The sequence below is a fragment of the Pseudophryne corroboree genome, chromosome 3, assembly GCF_028390025.1.
Source record: "Pseudophryne corroboree isolate aPseCor3 chromosome 3, aPseCor3.hap2, whole genome shotgun sequence".
Lineage (NCBI taxonomy): Eukaryota > Metazoa > Chordata > Amphibia > Anura > Myobatrachidae > Pseudophryne > Pseudophryne corroboree.
In genome coordinates, this window is record NC_086446.1 from 186,672,829 (window position 1) to 186,696,067 (window position 23,239).

Below are 23,239 nucleotides of genomic sequence, written 5' to 3' on the forward strand. Positions count from 1 at the left end.
GATAACTCCCTGGCTTTCTTCTCCGGGAGAAACACCCTTTTCTGTCCAGATGTCCAGAATCATCCCTAGGAACAGCCAATGTGTCGTCGGAAACAACTGCGGTTTTGGAATATTTAGAATCCACCCGTGCTGTCGTAGAACTACTTGAGATAGTGCTACTCCGACCTCCAACTGTTCTCTGGACCTTGCTCTTATCAGGAGGTCGTCCATTTTCTTTGAAGAAGAATCATCATTTCGGCCATTACCTTGGTAAAGACCCGGGGTGCCGTGGACAATCCAAACGGCAGCGTCTGAAACTGATAGTGACAGTTCTGTACCACGAACCTGAGGTACCCTTGGTGAGAAGGGCAAATTGGGACATGGAGGTAAGTATCCCTGATGTCCCGGGACACCCTATAGTCCCCTTCTTCCTGGTTCGCTATCACTGCTCTGAGTGACTCCATCTTGATTTGAACCTTTGTAAGTGTTCAAATATTTCAGATTTAGAATAGGTCTCACCGAGCCTTCTGGCTTCAGTACCACAACATAGTGTGGAATAATACCCCTTTCCTTGTTGTAGGAGGGGTACTTTGATTATCACCTGCTGGGAATACAGCTTGTGAATTGTTTCCAATACTGCCTCCCTGTCGGAGGGAGACGTTGGTAAAGCAGACTTCAGGAACCTGCGAGGGGGAAACGTCTCGACTTTCCAATCTGTACCCCTGGGATCCTACTTGTAGGATCCAGGGGTCCTGTACGGCCCCAGCGTCATGCTGAGAAACTTGGCAGAAGCGGTGGAGGCTTCTGTTCCTGGGAATGGGCTGCCTGCTGCAGTCTTCTTCCCTTTCCTCTATCCCTGGGCAGATATGACTCTTATGGGGACGAAAGGACTGAGGCTGAAAAGACGGTGTCTTTTTCTGCAGAGATGTGACTTAGGGTAAAAACGGTGGATTTTCCAGCAGTTTTTCCACCAGGTCCGATGGACCGACCCCAAATAACTCCTCCCCTTTATACGGCAATACTTCTTTGTGCCGTTTGGAATCTGCATCACCTGACCACTGTCGTGTCCATAAACATCTTCTGGCAGATATGGACATCGCACTTACTCTTGATGCCAGAGTGCAAATATCCCTCTGTGCATCTCGTATATATAGAAATGCATCCTTTAAATGCTCTATAGTCAATAAAATACTGTCCCTGTCAAGGGTATCAATATTTTTAGTCAGGGAATCCGACCAAGCCACCCCAGCTCTGCACATCCAGGCTGAGGCGATCGCTGGTCGCAGTATAACACCAGTATGTGTGTATATACTTCTTAGGATATTTTCCAGCCTCCTATCAGTTGGCTCCTTGAGGACGGCCCTATCTGGAGACGGTACCGCCACTTGTTTTGATAAGCGTGTGAGCGCCTTATCCACCCTAAGGGGTGTTTCCCAACGCGCCCTAACTTCTGGCGGGAAAGGGTATACCGCCAATAATTTTCTATCGGGGGAAACCCACGCATCATCACACACTTCATTTAATTTATCTGATTCAGGAAAAACTACAGGTAGTTTTTTCACACCCCACATAATACCCTTTTTTGTGGTACTTGTAGTATCAGAAATATGTAACACCTCCTTCATTGCCCTTAACAAGTAACGTGTGGCCCTAAAGGAAAATACGTTTGTTTCTTCACCGTCGACACTGAAATCAGTGTCCGTGTCTGTGTCGACCGACTGAGGTAAATGGGCGTTTTAAAGCCCCTGACGGTGTTTGAGACGCCTGGACAGGTACTATTTTGTTTGCCGGCCGTCTCTGTTGACATTATCACGTAATTCCTTGAATAAGCCATCCATTCCGGTGTCGACTCCCTAGAGAGTGACATCACCATTACAGGCAATTGCTCCGCCTCCTCACCAACATCGTCCTCATACATGTCGACACACACGTACCGACACACAGCACACACACAGGGAATGCTCTGATAGAGGACAGGACCCCACTAGCCCTTTGGGGAGACAGAGGGAGAGTTTGCCAGCACACACCAAAAACGCTATAATTATACAGGGACAACCTTTATATAAGTGTTTTTCCCTTATAGCATTTTAATATATATAGTCATATCGCCAAATAAGTGCCCCCCCTCTCTGTTTTAACCCTGTTTCTGTAGTGCAGTGCAGGGGAGAGCCTGGGAGCCTTCCCACCAGCATTTCTGTGAGGGAAAATGGCGCTGTGTGCTGAGGAGAATAGGCCCCGCCCCCTTTTCGGCGGGCTTCTTCTCCCGTTTTTCTGAGACCTGGCAGGGGTTAAATACATCCATATAGCCCCCAGGGGCTATATGTGATGTATTTTTAGCCAGAATAAGGTACTATCATTGCTGCCCAGGGCGCCCCCCCCAGCGCCCTGCACCCTCAGTGACCGCTGCTATGAAGTGTGCTGACAACAATGGCGCACAGCTGCAGTGCTGTGCGCTACCTTATGAAGACTGAAAAGTCTTCTGCCGCCTGTTTCTGGACCTCTTCACTTTTTCGGCATCTGCAAGGGGGTCGGCGGCGCGGCTCCGGGACGAACCCCAGGGTGAGACCTGTGTTCCGACTCCCTCTGGAGCTAATGGTGTCCAGTAGCCTAAGAAGCCAATCCATCCTGCACGCAGGTGAGTTCACTTCTCTCCCCTAAGTCCCTCGATGCAGTGAGCCTGTTGCCAGCAGGACTCACTGAAAATAAAAAACCTAACAAAACTTTTACTCTAAGCAGCTCTTTAGGAGAGCCACCTAGATTGCACCCTTCTCGGCCGGGCACAAAAATCTAACTGAGGCTTGGAGGAGGGTCATGGGGGGAGGAGCCAGTGCACACCACCTGATCCTAAAGCTTTTACTTTTGTGCCCTGTCTCCTGCGGAGCCGCTGATCCCCATGGTCCTGACGGAGTCCCCAGCATCCACTTAGGACGTCAGAGAAAAAAGGGTGAAATACCTTTAATGTTACAAAAAAGCCAAAAACCCTTAATTACCCATCAATGGAGGGCAGATTTTCCTGACCTCTATGACTGTATGCAAACATAATCACATCCCAGCATCCATAGTAGGCTACCACTGGACAGCATCTAGTTGCTTGCAAGCTCTGAATGGGTAGTACCCAGAGCTCATGTCCTCTATAAGTGAGTAAGTACACACAGAACCCCCTCACCTAAGAAATGTGACATGTACCCCTTGTTCTGTGAGTTGGCCATGCAGACAGGATAATGGTTTTAGACGTCTGCTCATACCTTCTCGTCGTACGTGTCCTTGCAACAAGTCTCTCACACGTTGAGTCATCATGTCATATGCATTAAAATATGTAGATGTTACTGCATATAGGTTCTCTCACAGTTGCACCTCTACATTTTAAGTATTGTGCCCTATTTCCCCACTGTATAGATATTGGGAAATTTTGTAGCACTAAATAAACAATTAGTAGATTAGCAAAATGTCTAACGTTTAATGCATTATTAAAATGATAGAAAGCAATCATTTGCATCATTTTCTTAGAAAGCACTTCCAGGAACTTAACCCATACGTTTTTAGTCTATTTCATTCAATGTACAAAACACAACCCAACTGAAACAATGAAATAGCAGAAACAAAAGTGACTACCTTTGAATGCTTCTCAAAATGTGGGAGAGATCGGTTCTCAAATCCATCAGGGACTCGGAAACCACTGATAGCCTGCTGGCCCACACAAGCAATCATCTGGGAGATATTAATAAATGAACCTGCAAAGCATATTTTTACAGTAATTATTCAAGGCACAAAGAAGAACAAAGCAAAAAAACACAAACCAAAAAAACCCTTAACTGTCCACAAACAACAAAACTTCTCTTTGGTTTCACTCAGTGGTATATAGGTGTACCCATTTGCAGAGAATGGGGTACATTATGGTATTTATAAAGTATGTCATTAGTGATAATCTAATAAAAACAAAAGTAGTGTTCCTCAGCATTATTACATTATATTTGACTGAATTGCATTACGATAGCCAAGCTGTTGAGGATTCCAATCATTCACATACTTAATCTGAAGAATGGAACATACCTTTGGAGCCACAGAGAGCCATAATGAGGGGGCTGTTGCTCTTGTCCAGCTCTCTCAGACAGGCACTACCGGCATGGTCTCTGATCACAGACAACTCACGCAAAATCAATGCCTAAAGTAAAGATGGGATATGCAAAAAGTATTCATAAATTAAAGAACTACAGAAATTAAAATGGAATTTTGTAATTACATTTAGCTTTTCTCTAAATCCATTGTACAATGAAAGGAAGGCTTGGGAACTTTTGTCTGAAAGGAAGTTGTAGTTCTAAGAATTGACCTGTCTTCACAGAAGTTGAAGACAGACCTACTTCAAGACGGAACTCCCAGCTCTGAAGCTCTACTATCTGAGAAGATAGACAACAGGAAGGCAGAGTTTTAAGTAAGGAATTTTAACCACCAAATTTAACACAAAAGAAAGGTGCTGCAAAACTGCGAGCACCAGGTTAAGACCTCAAATATCTATTTGTAGTGTTAGTGGGGGAGATGGGGACTTGGGACGCAGAAAATGCTGAAACAACCTTCAGTTGGAATGAAGGAACCTCATGTAGAACCGCCCTATGAGGATGAAACATGACGCAAAAATGAGGTTGATCTCTTCCAATGTTTGTGGGAATGTCCCCATGTCAGACATTTTTGGTTAAGGGTTCGTAATTATGAGAACCAGTTGGTAAACTATGGGGGTGATTCAGACCTGATCACTGCTGTGCGTTTTCGCACAGCGGGCGATCAGGTATTAAGTGCACATTCACCGCAACGCACATGTGCGTCGAACAACAATAAAGGGCATCGCTGGTCAGTGATGGGATGAAGCGAAAATTCCGATCGCATGGGCGTTCGCAAGGCGATTGACAGAAAGAGGCCGTTTGTGGGTGGTAACTGACAGTTTATTGGGAGTGTCCGGAAAACCGCAGGCGTGCCCAAGCGTTTTCAGGGAGGATGTCTGACGTCAGCTCCAGACCCGATCAGCCTCTTACCGCACTGTAGGAGTAAGTCCTGTGCTGCGCACAGACTGCACACAGTGGATTGTTGCAGCTCGGCGTACACACAGGATCTCACACTTGCATGAGCGAATTTACAAAGTTTGCAGCACAGCGATCAGGTCTGAATCACCCCATGTTCCTTTCAACCCTGAATGTGCTGTATTGGGGCTCTTTCCCTGAAAATCAGAAGATTACTTTGGGCTGTAAGACCTTACTATTGGCCATTAGTAAAGGTAGAAAAACTATCCCCCAGAATTAGATTCAAAGTGGACCCCCTTCCTTTCTTCTTTTCAAGGAAAAGTTGAGGCACGTGTTTCAGATGGAGTGGATTGAGACACTATGGGGAAAAGACCAATGAACAAGCTTAGTCTTGGTGGTCTGGAAAAGTCACATCAAAGAATTTACAACATACAACATGGTATGAGCTCCTAATGATCGATAACGATCCTCCGATCTCCCTCAGTTGTCATTGTGGTCTAAGTACTTAGTGGTGTTCCTCTCCTCCCACTGCTACCGTATGATCCACCTGAGCACACCTAAGGCCCCCACACACAGGTCAGACTTGCCTCAGACTTGTCTGAGCAACAAGTCTGACCTGATTTCTCCGGCAGCAGGACAGGATGGCTACATCAGATTTGCCACTTGATGAGCCAGTTTTTACATGCAATTTGCATCAGATAAATCACATCAGATTTACCTTATAGGGTGGCCCTCATTGCTGGAGGCGGGGGGGAGCTAAACCGTGAAATAAAAAGCAGCAGCCCATGCTGCGTCACTTCTTGATCCTGTGTGGGTGGGCGCACACAGGATGCCAGTCAAGTATGCATGCGATATATCGCAGGTGCTTAATAAGCACCCGCGATGTACGGCTGATGGGCCTAAATTCGATTTATCCTAGGATCTGTAAGGTCTGATCCGATGCGAACGGGAATGCGTATCGGTTCCGACCTGATGTCAGACAGACAATTTGGCTAGCTTTCATTAGATTTATTAGAACGACCTTTCAGAATCGGATAAAAACAGGCCAAATCGCACCTGTGTATGGGAGCCTGTAGACTATCTGTACATCTTAAGGCTTTTGTATTATGGTTCATAGAGTACTGTAAGTTGGCGGCAGCTTCTTGAATTGATTGTATATCTAATACCGTTTTGATGTAACACTGACATTTTCTCCATGTGTGATAAACAGTAGCAATGTTATTTACTCATTGGTCTTCAGACCATTCTCGATTTCTGTAATTATACCAATACTGTTATCTTGTGTCTTTCATGTGATGTTGCAGTGCACTATAATTTTGAAAAACAAAATGATTGAAAATTCAACCGTGAAGCTCCAAGAAAATAAGTCTGCAGCAATGACTGAGAACTCTCCTTGGTGAAATGATCATCCTGGTAAAGTAGGGCCGTCATATGCCTAGTTCTGAGATCTGTCATGATCTCTGTTAATACACTCACAGCTGTGGCAAGACCGAATATGGAAATGACGGGACTGAAAGGAAAATCTGAAAAAGCACTGGTATCCCTCCCGGATTGGAACATGCAAATACATGTCCTTATGTTCATAGATATCATGAACTTGGCATGTTCCATTGCTCCATCAAGAATTTTGAACCCGATCATCCCCAAAAGAAGGGTTAGTGATTTCAGATTCAGTATAAATGGGAAGGAATCAACAGGTTTCTGAAATATAATTTTTTAATGTTGTTTTTTATTTTATAAACCTCTCCACCGTGGGAGACTGGTCTCACGTGGGGACCCAGGCCACCTGAAGGAGATAAAGTAAAGATTTTTTTATGAAAGAGGACACAGTCTCAAAATCTGAAGACGTATGCTTCAGAAGCCAGTGTGTATCAGACACCAGCTGAGTACCCACTCTCCTAGTAGGAAAGGAATCCTGTCAGTGCACTGAGGGAGTGACCACCTCCACAGCCCTAGCCTGAACTGGTGTACAGGAACAGCCTGCGTTCCGTACCCATGAATGCAGTGACTCAGACAGTGACTGAGGGTGGGTGCAACCGAGCTGGCCCTAGTAACAGCGGCTTTTGCACCAGTAACCCACCAAATCCTGTTTTAGAAAATAAGTGGAATCAATCTCTTATGAGACATAAAGAGAAAGACCAAAACAATACCGAAATATACTGAAAATAGAAAACTCTAGGTACTTACGACCTTATTCAGCTTCAGTTGCAGTTTTGCTAATGGTCGCCAGGGATGCAATCGTAATTCAAATGTGATCACAGCACAGACCTCGCAAAACAAGGGGAGACCCCTGCCTGCGCGTCCTAGCTGAAATCAGGCCAGACCCGCCCCCGTTTGCGTCCCCACGTCGTCGCAGCCCCGTCTGCCCTGCGAACGCCTCTGACTGTCAATCAGGCAGAGGAGTTTGCAACAAGGGGATGGGGGAGTGTGCGGCAGCCCCCGAAAACATGCCCAAATCTGACGGGCACTTAAAATGCAGCGTCGTGCTGGGAGTTGCAGAGAAAAGAGGATTTTGGTACTTACCGATAAATCCATTTCTCTGAATCCTCTAGGGGACACTGGAGTCCTATACAGTAGGGGGTGTGAAGCTTGCAACCGGAGGTGTGGCACAATCTAAAATTAGCATTGTGTGCACAGCCGGCTCCTCCCCCTTCACATCCCTCCTTCCTCAGTTTGGAAAATTTGACTGAGAGAATAGGACATGATTCTATAGCACCTGGCGAGGAACCGAACCGTACAACCTGTCAAACAGTATCCAAGAAACGGTTAACCGAAAAACGAACGCTGTTTTACGAACTGTTTAAACAAGAACTTCGAACACAGCAGGCTGACAGCACCGAGGCGGGCGTCCAGTGTCCCCTAGAGGATTCAGAGAAATGGATTTATCGGTAAGTACCAAAATCCTCTTTTCTCTTTCATCCACTAGGGGACACTGGAGTCCTATACAGTAGGGGACGTCCCAAAGTTATCCCCAAGGGAGGGAGTGCTGTCGGTGGCCTGCAAAACTAAACGTCCGAACTTCTCCGGACGCAAAGTTATCAAACCTGTAATAATTTGTGAACGTGTGGGCTAAAGACCACGTTGCCACTCTGCAAAGTTGAGTAGTGGAAGCACCTCTGGCATCCGCCCATGAGGCCCCCACTGATCGGGTGGTAAGAGCACCCGCCTGAACCGAAAACGGTGTTACAGGAAATATAAGCTTGCCGAATGGCAAGTCAAATCCGTCTAGACAAAGACTGCATAGGTGCAGGCCAAAACTTCCGTGGCCCATCTAAAAACAAAACAAATGGTCCGACCTTCGGAAAAGTCGATGTAACCTACACGTATACCACTAAAAACGCGGACAACATGCAAAGACACGTCCCCATCTGCAAGACCCATCTGCAAGACCCTAGGAAGACGGGACCATGCATGGCTGGTTTACGTGAACCCCCGAAACAAACTTAGGAAGGAAATCTGTTCCTGTACGGAATTCCGTCCTATCCGCATGAAAGATGAAAAAGGGACGTCTACCCTATAAGGCTCCCAACTCATAAACCCGCCTGGGCGAAACCAAGGCAAGCAATAATGTGATCTCCCAAGAGAGATATTTCAGGTCTTTCTTGCAAACGGCTCAAAAGTTGGAGTTCTCCGAAACTCCAACTCCAAAATGAAGTCCCACGGCTCAGTGGGAGGACGAAATGGGGAACGTATGCTCAGAACCCCCAGTAAAAAGGTTTGACCTCTGGCAAGGATGCCAACCGCCGTAGAAATAGGATGGAGAGAGCTGAAAGTTGAACCTTCAGAACGCCCAGTATCAGTTCTACCTCTAGACCGGCCTGAAGGAAAATAGAAGTCTGGATAAGTGGAAGTTCGTCGAATTCCACCCACGTACTTGACACCAAGCCATATATCTCTTCCAATCTATGTAGTAGTACATGATTGTGACCAGCTACCTAGCGATAAACATCGTAGAAATGGCCGTTCTTGGTATCTCTCTGTCTCTTAAGATCCGGGTTTCAAGAGCCACGTCGTTAAACTCGACCTGTGCAGGACTGGGTGTTGAAACGGTCCCTGATATAACAGGTCCTCCCTCCGAGGCCACCGCCAAGAATCTTCCCCTAGTAATCCTTGCAGTTCTGAGTACAACTGCGGGACCAGTCTGGTGCGATCAGGATCGCCCACATTCGTTCTCTTTTCAACCCTTTCGGAAACCTGGGTATGAGTGGGAAAGGAGGAAAAATGTAAACCCTCCTGCAACACCAAGGAAACGTTAATGCGTCCACTCCGTCTGCTGCTGGATCCCTTGTCCTGGACACATATCTGGGTAGCTGATGGTGTTGTCAAGACGTCATTAGGTCCACTTGACGTAGACCCCATCTCCATACCACAATGTCGAACATACGTGTAGGCACCACTCTCCCGGATGTATGTCCTGGCGACATGAGAGAATCTGCTTTCCCAGTATTCATCACCTGGAATGAACACTGCCAAGAGGATGATGCGTCGCCTTTCTGCCAACAACAAGAACCTTGTGTCAGCCCTTGGCGCCTTCCTGCTCATTGTTCCTCCTTAACGGTTTAAGCAAGCCGTCGTCATGCCATTGTCCGACCGTATCCTGACGTGTTGACCCATGACTAGGTCTTCGGCTGAGTACACCGCTCTCAGTTCGAGAATGTACATGGGCAGGCTGCTCTCCAGTAACGTCCATCTGCCCTGAAACTGATGTTCCTCTAAGACGACACCCAAACTTCTGAAACTGTCTGTTGTCAGGATCCTCTAATCCCAAATGCCGAAACTCTTGCCAGCTGCGAGATTCCTATGTAACAACCACCAAATTAAGGAGGTTCGTATGCGCGGTGGAAACCGGATTCTTCGATATAGAACCCAGCGCGAACTTGCTCCCTAAGCAATGCGTTTATCTGGAATTGTTGAAAATGAAGTCTGCTGTATTGGAGAGCCTCGAACGATGCCACCATTGTTCCGAGAAGATGCATACAGAGGTGTAGCGAAACCGTGTGTGTGTCCGCAGTTCCTGAGCCACTAAGCTCTGCAGGACCGGGACCTTGCACTCTGGTAGGAACACTCCCAAGTGTACCGTGTCCAAGAGGAGACTGAGGAATTGAGTCTGTTGAGTTGGCATGAGGATGGGTTTCTGGAAATTTACAATCCACCCATGTTGTATGAGAAATAGATGAGATGTCTGAACATCCTTGATCAACTGTTCCCATGCCTTGATCCGGAGATCGTCTAGAGACGGTACAATCGTGACACTCAACAAACTCAATCCTGCAACCATGATTGCCATGGGCTTCGTAAAAATTTGTGATGAAAGACCTAATGGCAAGGCCCAGAATTGGCAGCGATCCATCACCAGTGCGAACCCTACTCAGCCTGGTGAGGAGCCCAGATTTGGATATGCAGACATGCATCCTGTATGCTTTCTGAGGGCAGTGGGGCAATCCCGTTGTAAACAAACTGACTGTGAGGTCTTTGCGAAAATCCAGTTTGTTGGGAGATTATGTTGTTTATGTAAAGGTCTGGTGAGGTTGTGGCCCAGATGTCCCGAAAACCTTCCAGACGTGAGCCCACCAACGGGGACCCCAGGTGAGCCGTTAGGCTGTCATGCCACGGTTTTGTCAGCAGGTTTATCCTGCTTTCTGGTTGCTGCCTGTGAGCGGCCTCTCCTCTGCCCCCACGTACTTGTGTACCGAAACCTCTTCCCCGGGCTCAAAAAGGACCGTGATCTAAATGAATGAAATGAAAAACTGGTCCCAAATAACCTCTCCGAACCTTGGTTCCTGTATAAGGTGTAGGCATAAAGGTGGATTTCCCTGCAGTAGCCTGCAAAATCCACTTGTCCAATTGTAGACCGAAAGGCATTTCACCCCCAAAGGGGGTGTATTCTACCGCCTTCATGGTGTCAGTCTCCCTGCCATTCTCTGAGCCATAAAATCCGTCTAACCGATATGGCCGATGCGGAGATGCGCGATGCTATCCTTCTAATATCCTTTGAGGCTTGACACAAGCATGAAAAAGATTCATGACTGTGTTCCGCCTGTTGGGTAATCTTTCCTAAGCTATTTTTCCTAAATAGCCTGTACAATACGTCCAGACCATGCTCCCATGGCCCTGTAGACCCAAGTTCAGATGATCGCAGGTTTCTGTGTTGCACCTGCTGCTACCAAAACTTTGCCTTGCAAAATCGTCACATTAAGTATTGGTAAGATTGTCTTCTTCGACAACTTTCCTAGGGAAGCATCCACTACTGGTGGGTTCTCCCACTTAACCATTACACCCATAGGCAGGGGATAAGTTACTTGAGACCCCTTTTTTTTTTTTTCCAGAAATTGAAAATGTTTGTCAGGGGATTCCCAAGCCTCTTCCATTTGAGATTGGAGGGATTTAGGAATGGCAAACACTACTGAACGCGGCTTTTGGGATTCGAACAATTCGAATTTTTCTTCCATTACCGCTTCCAACAAAGACTCAAGACCTGAGATTGCCGTGTCCTTTTCTGGAAAATCGGCGCTTAGGTTAGATTCAATGAACTCACCTTCCTCTGTATCAATGAGAATACCCTCTTCCTCCTTCCGGTATAATAGGAAGAGGTCTCTTAACTGCCTTGCGCACATTCGTTTCTGTATGTGTGGGTGGCGTTAACCTGATGAGAAATTCCTCCACCAATCTTAGTTTTATTCTATTTGCAAAGTTGAGCATGTTCCCTTCCTTCACGCTTTCTGCAACCGCAATCTGGTTTAGCGTGCTTGGCTGGTGCTTTTGACTGAAACAGCAGACACACACATATAGAATATTCAGCGGTACTTTCACCCTTTTAATTAGGTAGAGAAAGACCGTAGGGATGATGCAAACAATAGCCTTTACCTGGCCGGCTGTGTCTTCAGAATTAAATTATTATTATTATCTTCCATATAACAGCCGTCTTACAACCCTTGCACCTCCAACTGTGAATCAGCTTTTATGAGCGGGGTTGATGTTCAGTTGCATCCCTTTATTTTCACGGGATCTTTTAAATAGAAGAAGTCCTTGAAAATATAAAGCATAAAGATCTATGATTAATATATACAGGAGGATCCTTTGCAGCAGTGACCACTATTCACCAGAAGAGGGAGCCAAATCCTCTGTATTTTTACCAGGCCAGATTTCTCATAAATAGAGGGAGCACTCATATTTTAATATAAGACCCCACCCCCTATTCTGACTGGCCAGACCTCATGTCCCCACGAAGAGGGGCGTGTTCTTGCTAAAAGTGACGTTTGGCGCCTCTTAGTCCCGAAAAATGGCCGCATTTGAACATTTTGTGACACCTCAATTACATTTACAAAAGGTACCCTGTGGCTCCCGGAGCCCCTATGTCTCAGTGCTAGTTGGCTTTGCCGTCCTCGCAGCGCGTCCCATAGCGAGACGCCTCTGCTGCATGAGTCACCCGCCGCTCACACAACACAGTCTCTCCCGATCTCCTCCATATGCTGCACCGCGGAGTTACCTTGCCGCGTGTGCAGCTTAGAAGCGGGAAGGGACGGCTGCAGCTGGCCGGGAGGCTGGAAGACTGACCTTGTCTCCGTGAGGCGGCGGGAGGGGCATGTGCCTCGTTCTTACGTCCGCTAATTTCTGCTACCCCTGCTGCGGCTACATTGATCTCCCCACCGCTGTTAACAGGGGAGATCAGTGTGTAAAAAAATAAATAAATGACGCAGCGCTCACTGAAGAGGGGACGCAGGGAGAGCTGGCTGGAGGTACTGGATAAAGCTGTGGAGGGAGTGTTGTAATAAATAGTCAGATGGCAGCAGCGTGGTGTGGGGTTAAGAAACTGGGGCTTCTGTTACTACCAGTACTCACGACACCTCTGAGTCCTCCTCCCGTTGAGAGATCTAGATCCCTTTAGCTGGGATCCTTGTCTCTCCACACTGCAGACACTTGTCCTCCTTTTACTAGGTGGACGGAGTCCTTTATTCGTTTTGTTAAGCCTGCACCCTCCTTCCATTTAGGTGGGATTGGGCAACGTCTTTTTTCCTGTGCTCAAGCCTGCACCCTCCTTCCATTTAGGTGGGATTGGGCAGCTTTCCTTAGGAAAAAGCCTGCACCCTCCTTTTAGTTAGGAGGGATTGGGCCAGTATAAAACAATAAAAATTAAAATTAGAAATAAATAAAATAAGTAAATTGTCTTCATGGAGCAGGAGCTCCCATCTTGTGCTTCTTCCTCCTGGCACAATTTTCCAAACTGAGGGAGGAGGGATGTGAAGGGGGAGGAGCTGGCTGTGCACACAATGCTAATTTTAGATTGTGCCACACCTCCGGTTGCAAGCTTCACACCCCCTACTGTATAGGACTCCAGTGTCCCCTAGTGGATGAAAGAGAAAAGGAGATTAAGTTTAAAGCTACAGTGTAATTTAAGTGCCAGCTCCTGCCGACCCATCTGTAACCCCATGGTTCAGTGCCGTCCAGCCTGGATGAAGGAGAAATAATCTTATCCATGTCGGGGGCCGAACATGAACTCCACAGTCGGTGTAAAGGACACCAGAATGCTCTTTAAATCAGCATGCACCTCCCAAGTACACGGAATACGGAGAACTGCTTTCAGTCCATCAACGTCTGCTGCCCCCAGATACTGAGTGGCCTCATGTACTGTACATCCTTTCCGGGTACTCCAGACCTTCAGCGAACTGTTCTGACCACAGCTTCACAAACATATTCTCTCTTCTAGCAGCAGTGTTCAGGAGCTGCACAGTGGTAGACTCTACATGCTAGGGAGAGAAACTGCAATCTGTGGGATACCTGAAATTGTCAGTTATGTTTAGTCCATGTTTCAAAAACAAGGCTCCAAATGAATAAAGGAGGGAAAAATAGTGTTCATTCTAGCACCCTGCGCCTGTCTCTGTATCTCATCATTGAGCTACAGACCAGAATGTACTAGAAGCACCAGAGCAGAGAGCGACACACCAGGCAGGAATGATGACCTGCAAAGGTTGTTGACAGCAACACACAGTATACAGAATTTACAAATTCTCACTGTCTCCTATTTCCAGTGTGTACCTACGGGCACACATTCAGTCAGTCATTCCTAGCTTCATAGAGCAATCCTTTGTAGGACAGAAGAAAACCTCAAGGTCAGCGCCTGTACACCACATCTGCCACTTGAGAGGAAGAAACAGTAACCACTCTTAAGTTCAGAGAACCTTCGGAAGGTGCTGCTTCTCTTATCTAGAAGTAGTGGTGGCAGTCATAAATGGAGGATGGTTGCAACAAACCCTGACAGACCTCCAGATCATGCAGACATGGATGCCGAATGGAGCTGGTTGGAAACCCAATGGGAACAGTTGTGATCCTAGTAGTTTGCATGAAGGGAACAGAGGAGGGACAACATCTGCTTAATGCAATAGGGCAAGCCATGAGCTGTGAGTTCCACAATAGCCTGTGCCAGGGTGCTTATTAGCTCTGCCATCTCACTTGCAGGCAAAAGTGGCCACTGGTCCACCGCCTCACATAGGGCATCCACCCTTGACAGGGCTTGTGGCAATATGGAATATTGACAAGCAAAACAAAGGAGCAAACAAACCTTTTGCCAGTGTCTAGTTTTAGTCCTGTTCAAACCTCCTTTCCCAGACAAGAGAAAGAAGAGACTATCTTGTCTGCACAACCCATGAGTTGGAGCTGTTCAAGATACAGCACAAAGACTGAGCCCAATACTCCTCTTTACTACTCCAGAAACTAAGAATTGCATTGCTGAACACATACACTTGCAGCATACACCATACAAAATGATCAATTCATTCTCACTGTAAAATTCAACAGTGTAGAAAGCCATCTGCAGTGGATGTTGATAGTAGGAAATATAAGATCTTTGCACTTTAAAAATATACATAATCTCAAATAAAAGAACATCCGCTGCAAATAAATGGATTGATCAGATTCAATTAAATCATCCCCCCAGTGCAAAAAAATAACTACAAAAAAAAAAGAAAAAGGGAATAACTGGACAGTAATATGTATGGCAAAAATAAGATTTTACTCACCGGTAAATTTATTTCTCGTAGTCCGTAGTGGATGCTGGGGACTCCGTAAGGACCATGGGGAATAGACGGGCTCCACAGGAGACTGGGCACTCGAAGAAAGATTTAGTACTATCTGGTGTGCACTGGCTCCTCCCTCTATGCCCCTCCTCCAGACCTCAGTTAAGGAAATTGTGCCCGGAAGAGCTGACATTACAAGGAAAGGATTTTGGAATCCAGGGTAAGACTCATACCAGCCACACCAATCACACCGTATAACTTGTGATAACTATACCCAGTCAACAGTATGAACAACAACAGAGCATCAGACAAACCTGATGCAACCATAACATAACCCTTATTTAAGCAATAACTATATACAAGTATTGCAGAAGAAGTCCGCACTTGGGACGGGCGCCCAGCATCCACTACGGACTACGAGAAATAGATTTACCGGTGAGTAAAATCTTATTTTCTCTAACGTCCTAGTGGATGCTGGGGACTCCGTAAAGACCATGGGGATTATACCAAAGCTCCCAAACGGGCGAGAGAGTACGGATGACTCTGCAGCACCGAATGAGCAAACACAAGGTCCTCCTCAGCCAGGGTATCAAACTTGTAGAACTTTGCAAAAGTGTTTGAACCCGACCAAGTAGCTGCTCGGCAAAGCTGTAATGCCGAGACCCCTCGGGCAGCCACCCAAGAAGAGCCCACCTTCCTTGTGGAATGGGCTTTTACTGATTTTGGAGGCGGCAAGCCAGCCGCAGAATGAGCCTGCTGAATCGTGTTACAGATCCAGCGAGCAATAGTTTGCTTTGAAGCAGGAGCACCCAGCTTGTTGGATGCATACAGGATAAACAGCGAGTCAATTTTCCTGACTCCAGCCGTTCTGGCTACATAAATCTTCAAAGCCCTGACTACATCTAGTAACTTGGAATCCTCCAAGTCACGAGTAGCCGCAGGCACCACAATAGGTTGGTTCAAATGAAAAGATGACACCACCTTTGGCAGAAATTGCGGACGAGTCCGTAATTCTGCCCTGTCCATATGGAAAACCAGATAGGGGCTTTTACATGACAAAGCCGCCAATTCTGACACACGCCTAGCCGAAGCTAAGGCCAATAGCATGACCACTTTCCACGTGAGATATTTTAACTGCACGGTCTTAAGCGGCTCAAACCAGTGAGATTTCAGGAAACTCAACACCACGTTAAGATCCCAAGGTGCCACTGGTGGCACAAAAGGGGGCTGAATATGCAGCACTCCCTTTACAAACGTCTGAACTTCAGGTAGATAAGCTATTTTTTTTATGAAAGAAAATGGATAGGGCCGAAATCTGGACCTTAATGGACCCCAATTGTAGGCCCAAAGTCACTCCCGACTGTAGGAAGTGAAGGAAACGGCCCAGCTGGAATTCCTCTGTAGAGGCATTCCTGGCCTCACACCCAGCAACATATTTTCGCCGTATACGGTGATAATGTTTAGCCGTCACGTCCTTCCTAGCCTTTATCCGCGTAGGAATAACCTCATCCGGAATCCCTTTTTTTCCACTAGGATCCGGCGTTCAACCGCCATGCCGTCAAACGCAGCTGCGGTAAGTCTTGGAACATACAAGGTCCCTGCTGCAACAGATCCTGCCCTAGAGGCAGAGGCCATGTGTCCTCTGTGAGCATTTCTTGCAGCTCTGGATACCAAGTCCTTCTTGGCCAATCCGGAACAATGAGTATTGTTCTCACTCCTCTTTTCCTTATGATTCTCAGCACCTTGGGTAAGAGAGGAAGAGGAGGAAACACATAAACCGACTGGAACATCCACGGTGTCACCAGTGGGTCTACAGCTATCGCCTGAGAGTCTCTTGACCTGGCGCAATACCTCTGTAGCTTTTTGTTGAGGCGGGATGCCATCATGTCCACCTGTGGCAGTTCCCACCAACCTACAATCTGCGCGAAGACTTCTTGATGAAGTCCCCCCTCTCCCGGGTGGAGGTCGTGCCTGCTGAGGAAGTCTGCTTCCCAGTTGTCCACTCCCGGAATGAACACTGCTGACAGTGCTCGTACGTGACTCTCCGCCCATCGAAGAATTCTGGTGGCTTCCGCCATCGCCACCCTGCTCCTTGTGCCGCCTTGGCGGTTTACATGAGCCACTGCGGTGATGTTGTCTGATTGGATCAGCACCGATTGGTTGCGAAGCAGGGTCTCCGCTTGACTTAGGGCGTTGTATATGGCCCTTAGTTCCAGGTTATTGATGTGAAGGCAAGTCTCCTGACTTGACCCCAGCCCTTGGAAACTTCTTCCCTGAGTGACTGCCCCCCACCCTCGGAGGCTTGCATCCGTGGTCACCAGGACCCAGTCCTGAATGCCGAACCTGCGGCCCTCGAGAAGGTGAGTACTCTGCAGTCACCACCGGAGAGACACCCTGGCCCCGGGGGATGGGGTGATTAACCGATGCATCTAAAGATGTGATCCGGACCACTTTGTCCAGTAAGTCCCATTAGAAGGTCCTCTCATGGAACCTGCCGAAAGGAATGGCCTCGTATGATGCCACCATCCTTCCCAGGACTCGAGTGCAGTGATGCACTGACACCTGTTTTGGTTTTAATAGATTCCTGACCAGTGTCACGAGCTCCTGAGCTCTCGCTATCGGGAGATAAACCCTTTTCTGGTCTGTGTCAAGGATCATGCCTAGGAGAGGCAGATGAGCTGTAAGAACCAACTGCGACTTTGGAATATATAGAATCCAGCCGTGTTGCTGTTACACTTCCAGAGAAAGTGATACGCTGTTCAGCCACTGCTCTCTTGATCTAGCTTTTATGAGGAGATCGTCCAAGTACGTGATAATAGTGACACCTTGCTTCCGCAGGAGCACCATCATTTCCGCCATTACCTTGGTGAATATTCTCGGGCCGTGGAGAGACCAAACGGCAATGTCTGAAATTGGTAATGACAATCCCGTACCGCAATTCTGAGGTACGCCTGATGAGGTGGATAAATGGGGACATGAAGGTATGCCTCCTTTATGTCCCGAGTCACGATAAAATTTCCTCCTTTCAGGCTTGTAACGACCGCTCTTAGCGATTCCATCTTGAACTTGATCCTTTTCAGGTATATGTTCAGGGATTTTAAATTCAATATGGGTCTGACCGAATCGTCTGGTTTCGGGACTACCACATGGTCGAATAATAACCCCCTCCTTGTCAAAGGAGGGGAACCTTGACCACCACCTGTTGAAGATACAATTTGTGAATTGCAGTTAACCCTGTTTCCCTCTCGTGGGGGAAGCCGGCAGGGCCGCCAGTGAGGAGGCATCTTCTCAAAGTCCAGCTTGTATCCCTGAGACACAATATCTATTGCCCAGGGATCTAACAGGGAGTGAACCCACTATTGTTGCAGAACTTACGAAAGCGTGCCCCCACCGGGCCTAGCTCAGTCTGTGGAGCCCCAGCGACATGCAGTGGATTTTCATAGAGGCCGGGGAGGACTTCTGTTCCTGGGAACTAGCTGTGTTGTGCAGCTTCTTTCCTCTGGCCCCGCCTCTGGCAAGAAAGGACGCATCTCGGACTTTCTTGTTTCTTTGTTCGAAAAGCTGCATTTGATAATGACGTGCTTTCCTAGGCTGTGCAGGAATATAAGGCAAAATATCCGAATTACCAGCTATAGCCGTGGAGACCAGGTCCGAGAACCCTTCTCCACACAATCCTCAGCCTTCCATATGCCACTTAAGTTGGCATCATCTGTCCATTGCATATTCTACAGGACACGTCAAGCAGAAATCGACATAGATTTGACTCTAGGACCCAGTATACTCATGTCTCTTTGGGCATGTTTGATTATATATATATATCTCTCTTAAGACAGCATCTTTAATATATATACATATCTCTCTATATACATATCTCTCTCTATATATATATATATATATATATATATATATATATATATATATATATATATATATATATATATATATACATACATACATACTAGGGTCTCAATTTCTGCTGACAAGGTACCTGTCCACGCCGCCCCAGCGATATAAACCCATGCCGACACAATCGCCGGTCTGAGTAGTGTACCAGAATGTGCACGCTATCTGCAGGATCCCTGAGAATAGCTAGGGCTACCTTCTGGGCAAACGTGACACCCTAGGGGAAGATTCCCATCACATCCTGGCCCTAGTGGGGAAAGGATACTGCCTGAGAATTCTATGTGGGAAGCTGCAGTCTCTTGTCTGGAGATTCCCGCTCTTTTTCCTCATGAGAGGAGGGAAATTTACCTCAGCTTTCTTCCCCTTAACATGTGTACCCTTGTGTCAGGGACAAATGAGTCATCAGTGATATGCAAATCATCTTTTATTACAATAATCATATATTGAATACTTTTCTGCCATTTTGGCTGTAACTTTGCATTATCGTAGTCGACACTGGAGTCAAACTCCGTGTCGATATCAGTGTTTATTATTTTGGATAGTGAGCATTGTGAGACTCTGAAGGTCTCTGCGCCATAGGGACAGACATGGGTAGATTTCCTGTCTGTTCTCTAATCTTTTGTGCAATAAATTCACCTTAGCACTTACACATATCCAAACAGGTGTCGGCGTTGTCGACGGAGACACCCTCTCACACACATATTTGCTCTATCTCCTCCTTAGGGGAGCCTTTTACCTCAGACATGTCGACACACACGTACCGACACACCACACACACAGGGAATGCTCTATTTGAAGACCGTTTCCCCACAAGGCCCTTTGGAGAGACAGAGAGAGAGTATGCCAGCACACACCCCAGCGCTATATGACCCAGGAATCACACAGTAACTTAGTGTTAACCCAGTAGCTGCTGTATATATTGTTTTTACGCCAAATTTATGTGCCCCCCCCCTCTCTTTTTCACCCTCTTCTATCGTGCTTCTGCAGGGGAGAGCCTGGGGAGCTTCCTCTCAGCGGAGCTGTGGAGAGAAAATGGCGCTGGTGAGTGCTGAGGAAGAAGCCCCACCCCCTCAGCGGCGGGCTTCTGTCCCGCGATTTTGTGTAAAAATAATGGCAGGGGCTCATGCATATTACAGTGCCCAGCTGTATATATGCTGCTTTTTGCCAGGAGGTACTCAATTGCTGCCCAGGGCGCCCCCCCCGGCGCCCTGCACCCTACAGTGATTGGAGTGTGTGGGTTAGTGTGGGAGCAATGGCGCACAGCTGCAGTGCTGTGCGCTACCTCATATGAAGACAGGAGTCTACTGCCGCCGATTTTGACGTCTTCTTGCTTCAACCCGCCGGCTTCTGTCTTCTGGCTCTGCGAGGGGGACGGCGGCGCGGCTCCGGGAACGGACGACCAAGGTTAAGTTCCTGTGTTCGATCCCTCTGGAGCTAATGGTGTCCAGTAGCCTAAGAAGCGCAACCTAGCCACAGTTAGTAGGTTTGCTTCTCTCCCCTCTGTCCCACGTAGCAGAGAGTCTGTTGCCAGCAGAAGCTCTCTGAAAATAAAAAACCTAACAAATACTTTCTTAATAGCAAGTTCAGGGGAGCTCACTAAAATGCACCCAGCTCCTTCCGGGCACAGATTCTAACTGAGGTCTGGAGGAGGGGCGTAGAGGGAGGAGCCAGTGCACACCAGTAGTACTAAATCTTTCTTAGAGTGCCCAGTCTCCTGCGGAGCCCGTCTATTCCCCATGGTCCTTACGGAGTCCCCAGCATCCACTAGGACGTTAGAGAAATTAACCTTAATAACATAATAAAGTGGCAACAAGTAATGCTGTTCTCCCCCACTGCTGTAGCCAGCATGTAAATTCAATATTGATAATCATTACCTCCAAAGTCTCCTCTGCACTGCACCCAGGCTGCTGTTGTAACTTGCCAGTATTCAATGCTTCAATGTACTCATCACACTTCTTGTAGCCTGCATCTAATAGATCCTGTTTGGCCTTCAGTAGGCCTTGCCCTGGAGTAACATCACCAATCCCAATGGAGAAGCCTCGATTTGCTGCATCAATAAATAAAAAAAAAAAAAAAAAAAAGGAAATAAATTAGAAATGCACTTCATGAGTTACACAAAAAATGTATTTTGTGAATGTGTAGGGAATAAGATATCTGTGGTAAAAGGTAATGTTTATTTTTACTGTATTAGGCCAGCATGCTCTCTGTTCTGTCTATTAAGAGAAAGCATAGCAGCACTTATTCCATGCTGCAGCAGAACACCCGATATGGTAAATCACAAGCCATTTCCAGAATGACAAAAGTGCTATAGGTACTACATACATGGGGTGTAGTACGGCTGACCGGCGGTCAGCTTACCGACGCCAGGATCCCGGCAGAATTCCGACGCCGGGATCCCGGCGGGGAGGGGCGAGTGCAGTAAGCCCCTTGCGGGCTCGCTGCGCTCGCCACGCTGCGGGCTCGGTGGCGACCTGCGGTCACCACGGGTTCTATTCCCACTCTATGGGTGTCGTGGACACCCACGGGTGGAAATAGTCCCTGTTGGTCGAGGAGGTCATGTGACTGTCGGTCAGCTGACCGGCGGTCACATGAATACCACCCCATACATGGTGAATACAGGAGAACTTCCCAGTGGAGTAACAATAAGCCAGACTTATAAACAGTGATTTACTGACTTTAATTTGTATTATTTAGTTATGAAGTCATTTTTATGGCTCATTATCACAGTATTCTATATTTTTCACATATACATATGCCCTAAATAAGCTCAAAGAAGTGACAACACATAATACAAGGTTCACGTTGGTTAATTAACTACTCTTTATCAACAATGACAAAACAAATTCCACCCGCACACAGAAGCACATATGGGATCTGTAGTGTATGCAGATCCTTGTTTTGCCGTATTGTAGAATCCAGGTGTGCCTCCAGGTGACCTGGCTCTCAGTTTAGAAGTACAAGAATATACAGTATGACCCAAACTGGTGCTACTATTATGTAGTATATGACCACCAGAGCAGAGTCATGGATGGCGGCTTACCATATATTTGTAAATGTATGTAACAGAGTCCACTGCCTTTTATTATGCATGACTTTTGCTGGCCAAATGCAGTGTGCGGGGGGAATTTGTTTTGTTTATTTCTTGTCTAGATTAACCCCTTCTTACATGCACCTGTGATGAGCCAAAAAAGACTAATTGAGCAACTACAACTCTGTGCATCTTTGTCATTACTTCACCAGTTCCATTGTATCACAATTCAAAGGTTGAACTCACACAGGTAAACAGGTGCCAGTCTGGCCAGGCGAGACATAGCATTCGCGGCCTCAATTTGTCCCCAGTCTCGTAGTAGGATATAGAAAATATTATTCTTCGAACCAGAGCCTAGAGTCCCCTTGTCCATACTGCCAGACATCAGCTCGCTGTTCTGAATGGTCACATCTGTGGAGTACATTTGCTTTATCAGACAATTGCAAAAATACCAAATACTTTCCAGAAAAATAAATACACTCAATATAAAGGTACCAAGGAATGGAATGAATCTTAACCACAGTAGCCTAATGAAACAAATTATTAGATGCAGATTGTTAATTGTTTTATGGAAAATGGCAAGAAAAACCGTAGCACTGATATAAGCACAAGATATTACAAGCAAAAGAACACACCAAGAACTTACAGGAATCATTGTGGCACAGATCCTCCCCTTTACCACAGTACTGTTTTCCCTTGGTCCTCAAGTTGGCACGGACTGGATTGTCCAGACTTGGTTGTAGGATAAGACTGAAAATTTGTTTTCCAGTCCACAACGTGACAGGCTGGATATTTAGAAATAAAAAGAGAACAGATATATATACGTGTCACAAGCACACACACATTATCACAAGGTACAGCTTATAAAAGATTGTTCAGTGTCAGAATCCTTAAACTGTTAAAAATACCTTCATTATTGCCGGGTGAGGCAGACGAACTTTTATCTTCTCATCTTTCCCCACTAAAATAGAGGCAATGATTTGGCAGGCCTTCGAGCGGTCAAAGAACGTATCCTTGAGTGTGAGGAGGTAGGCAGCTGGTAAAAATCATAACAGTACCGTTATCCTGGGCTAAAGAATAGTAAGCCAGTCACTTGCATTTACGCTATACATGTGTCCACAAATATCTATCCTCAAATTGTACCTATAGCCCTGTTTATAGGATTTTACAAGCGAACCAAGTTCCAAAATTGAGGAAAAAGTAGCAAAGTTGAAGAAAAAGTACACAATCCTGGAAGATCAGGTCCGATATGAGTAGGCTTAACATACTATCCCTTTATACCGAGAGACTCCTGAACTACACAGGTTCTT

At 46.6% G+C, this 23,239-nt stretch overlaps 1 protein-coding gene across 2 annotated transcripts in view; it reads right to left on the minus strand.

Moving 5' to 3' along the window:
• Positions 1–23,239, minus strand: part of POLR3A (RNA polymerase III subunit A) — a 229,662-nt gene that overhangs the window by 128,696 nt on the left and 77,727 nt on the right. For both annotated transcript variants that reach the window (XM_063958705.1, XM_063958706.1), the window contains exons 13-18: positions 22,838–22,965; positions 22,576–22,714; positions 22,176–22,340; positions 20,776–20,948; positions 4,030–4,141; positions 3,592–3,710 (exon numbers count right to left, since the gene is read on the minus strand). In XM_063958705.1, the coding sequence (XP_063814775.1) occupies positions 3,592–3,710; positions 4,030–4,141; positions 20,776–20,948; positions 22,176–22,340; positions 22,576–22,714; positions 22,838–22,965 (836 nt within the window). The remainder of the gene's footprint in view (positions 1–3,591; positions 3,711–4,029; positions 4,142–20,775; positions 20,949–22,175; positions 22,341–22,575; positions 22,715–22,837; positions 22,966–23,239) is intronic.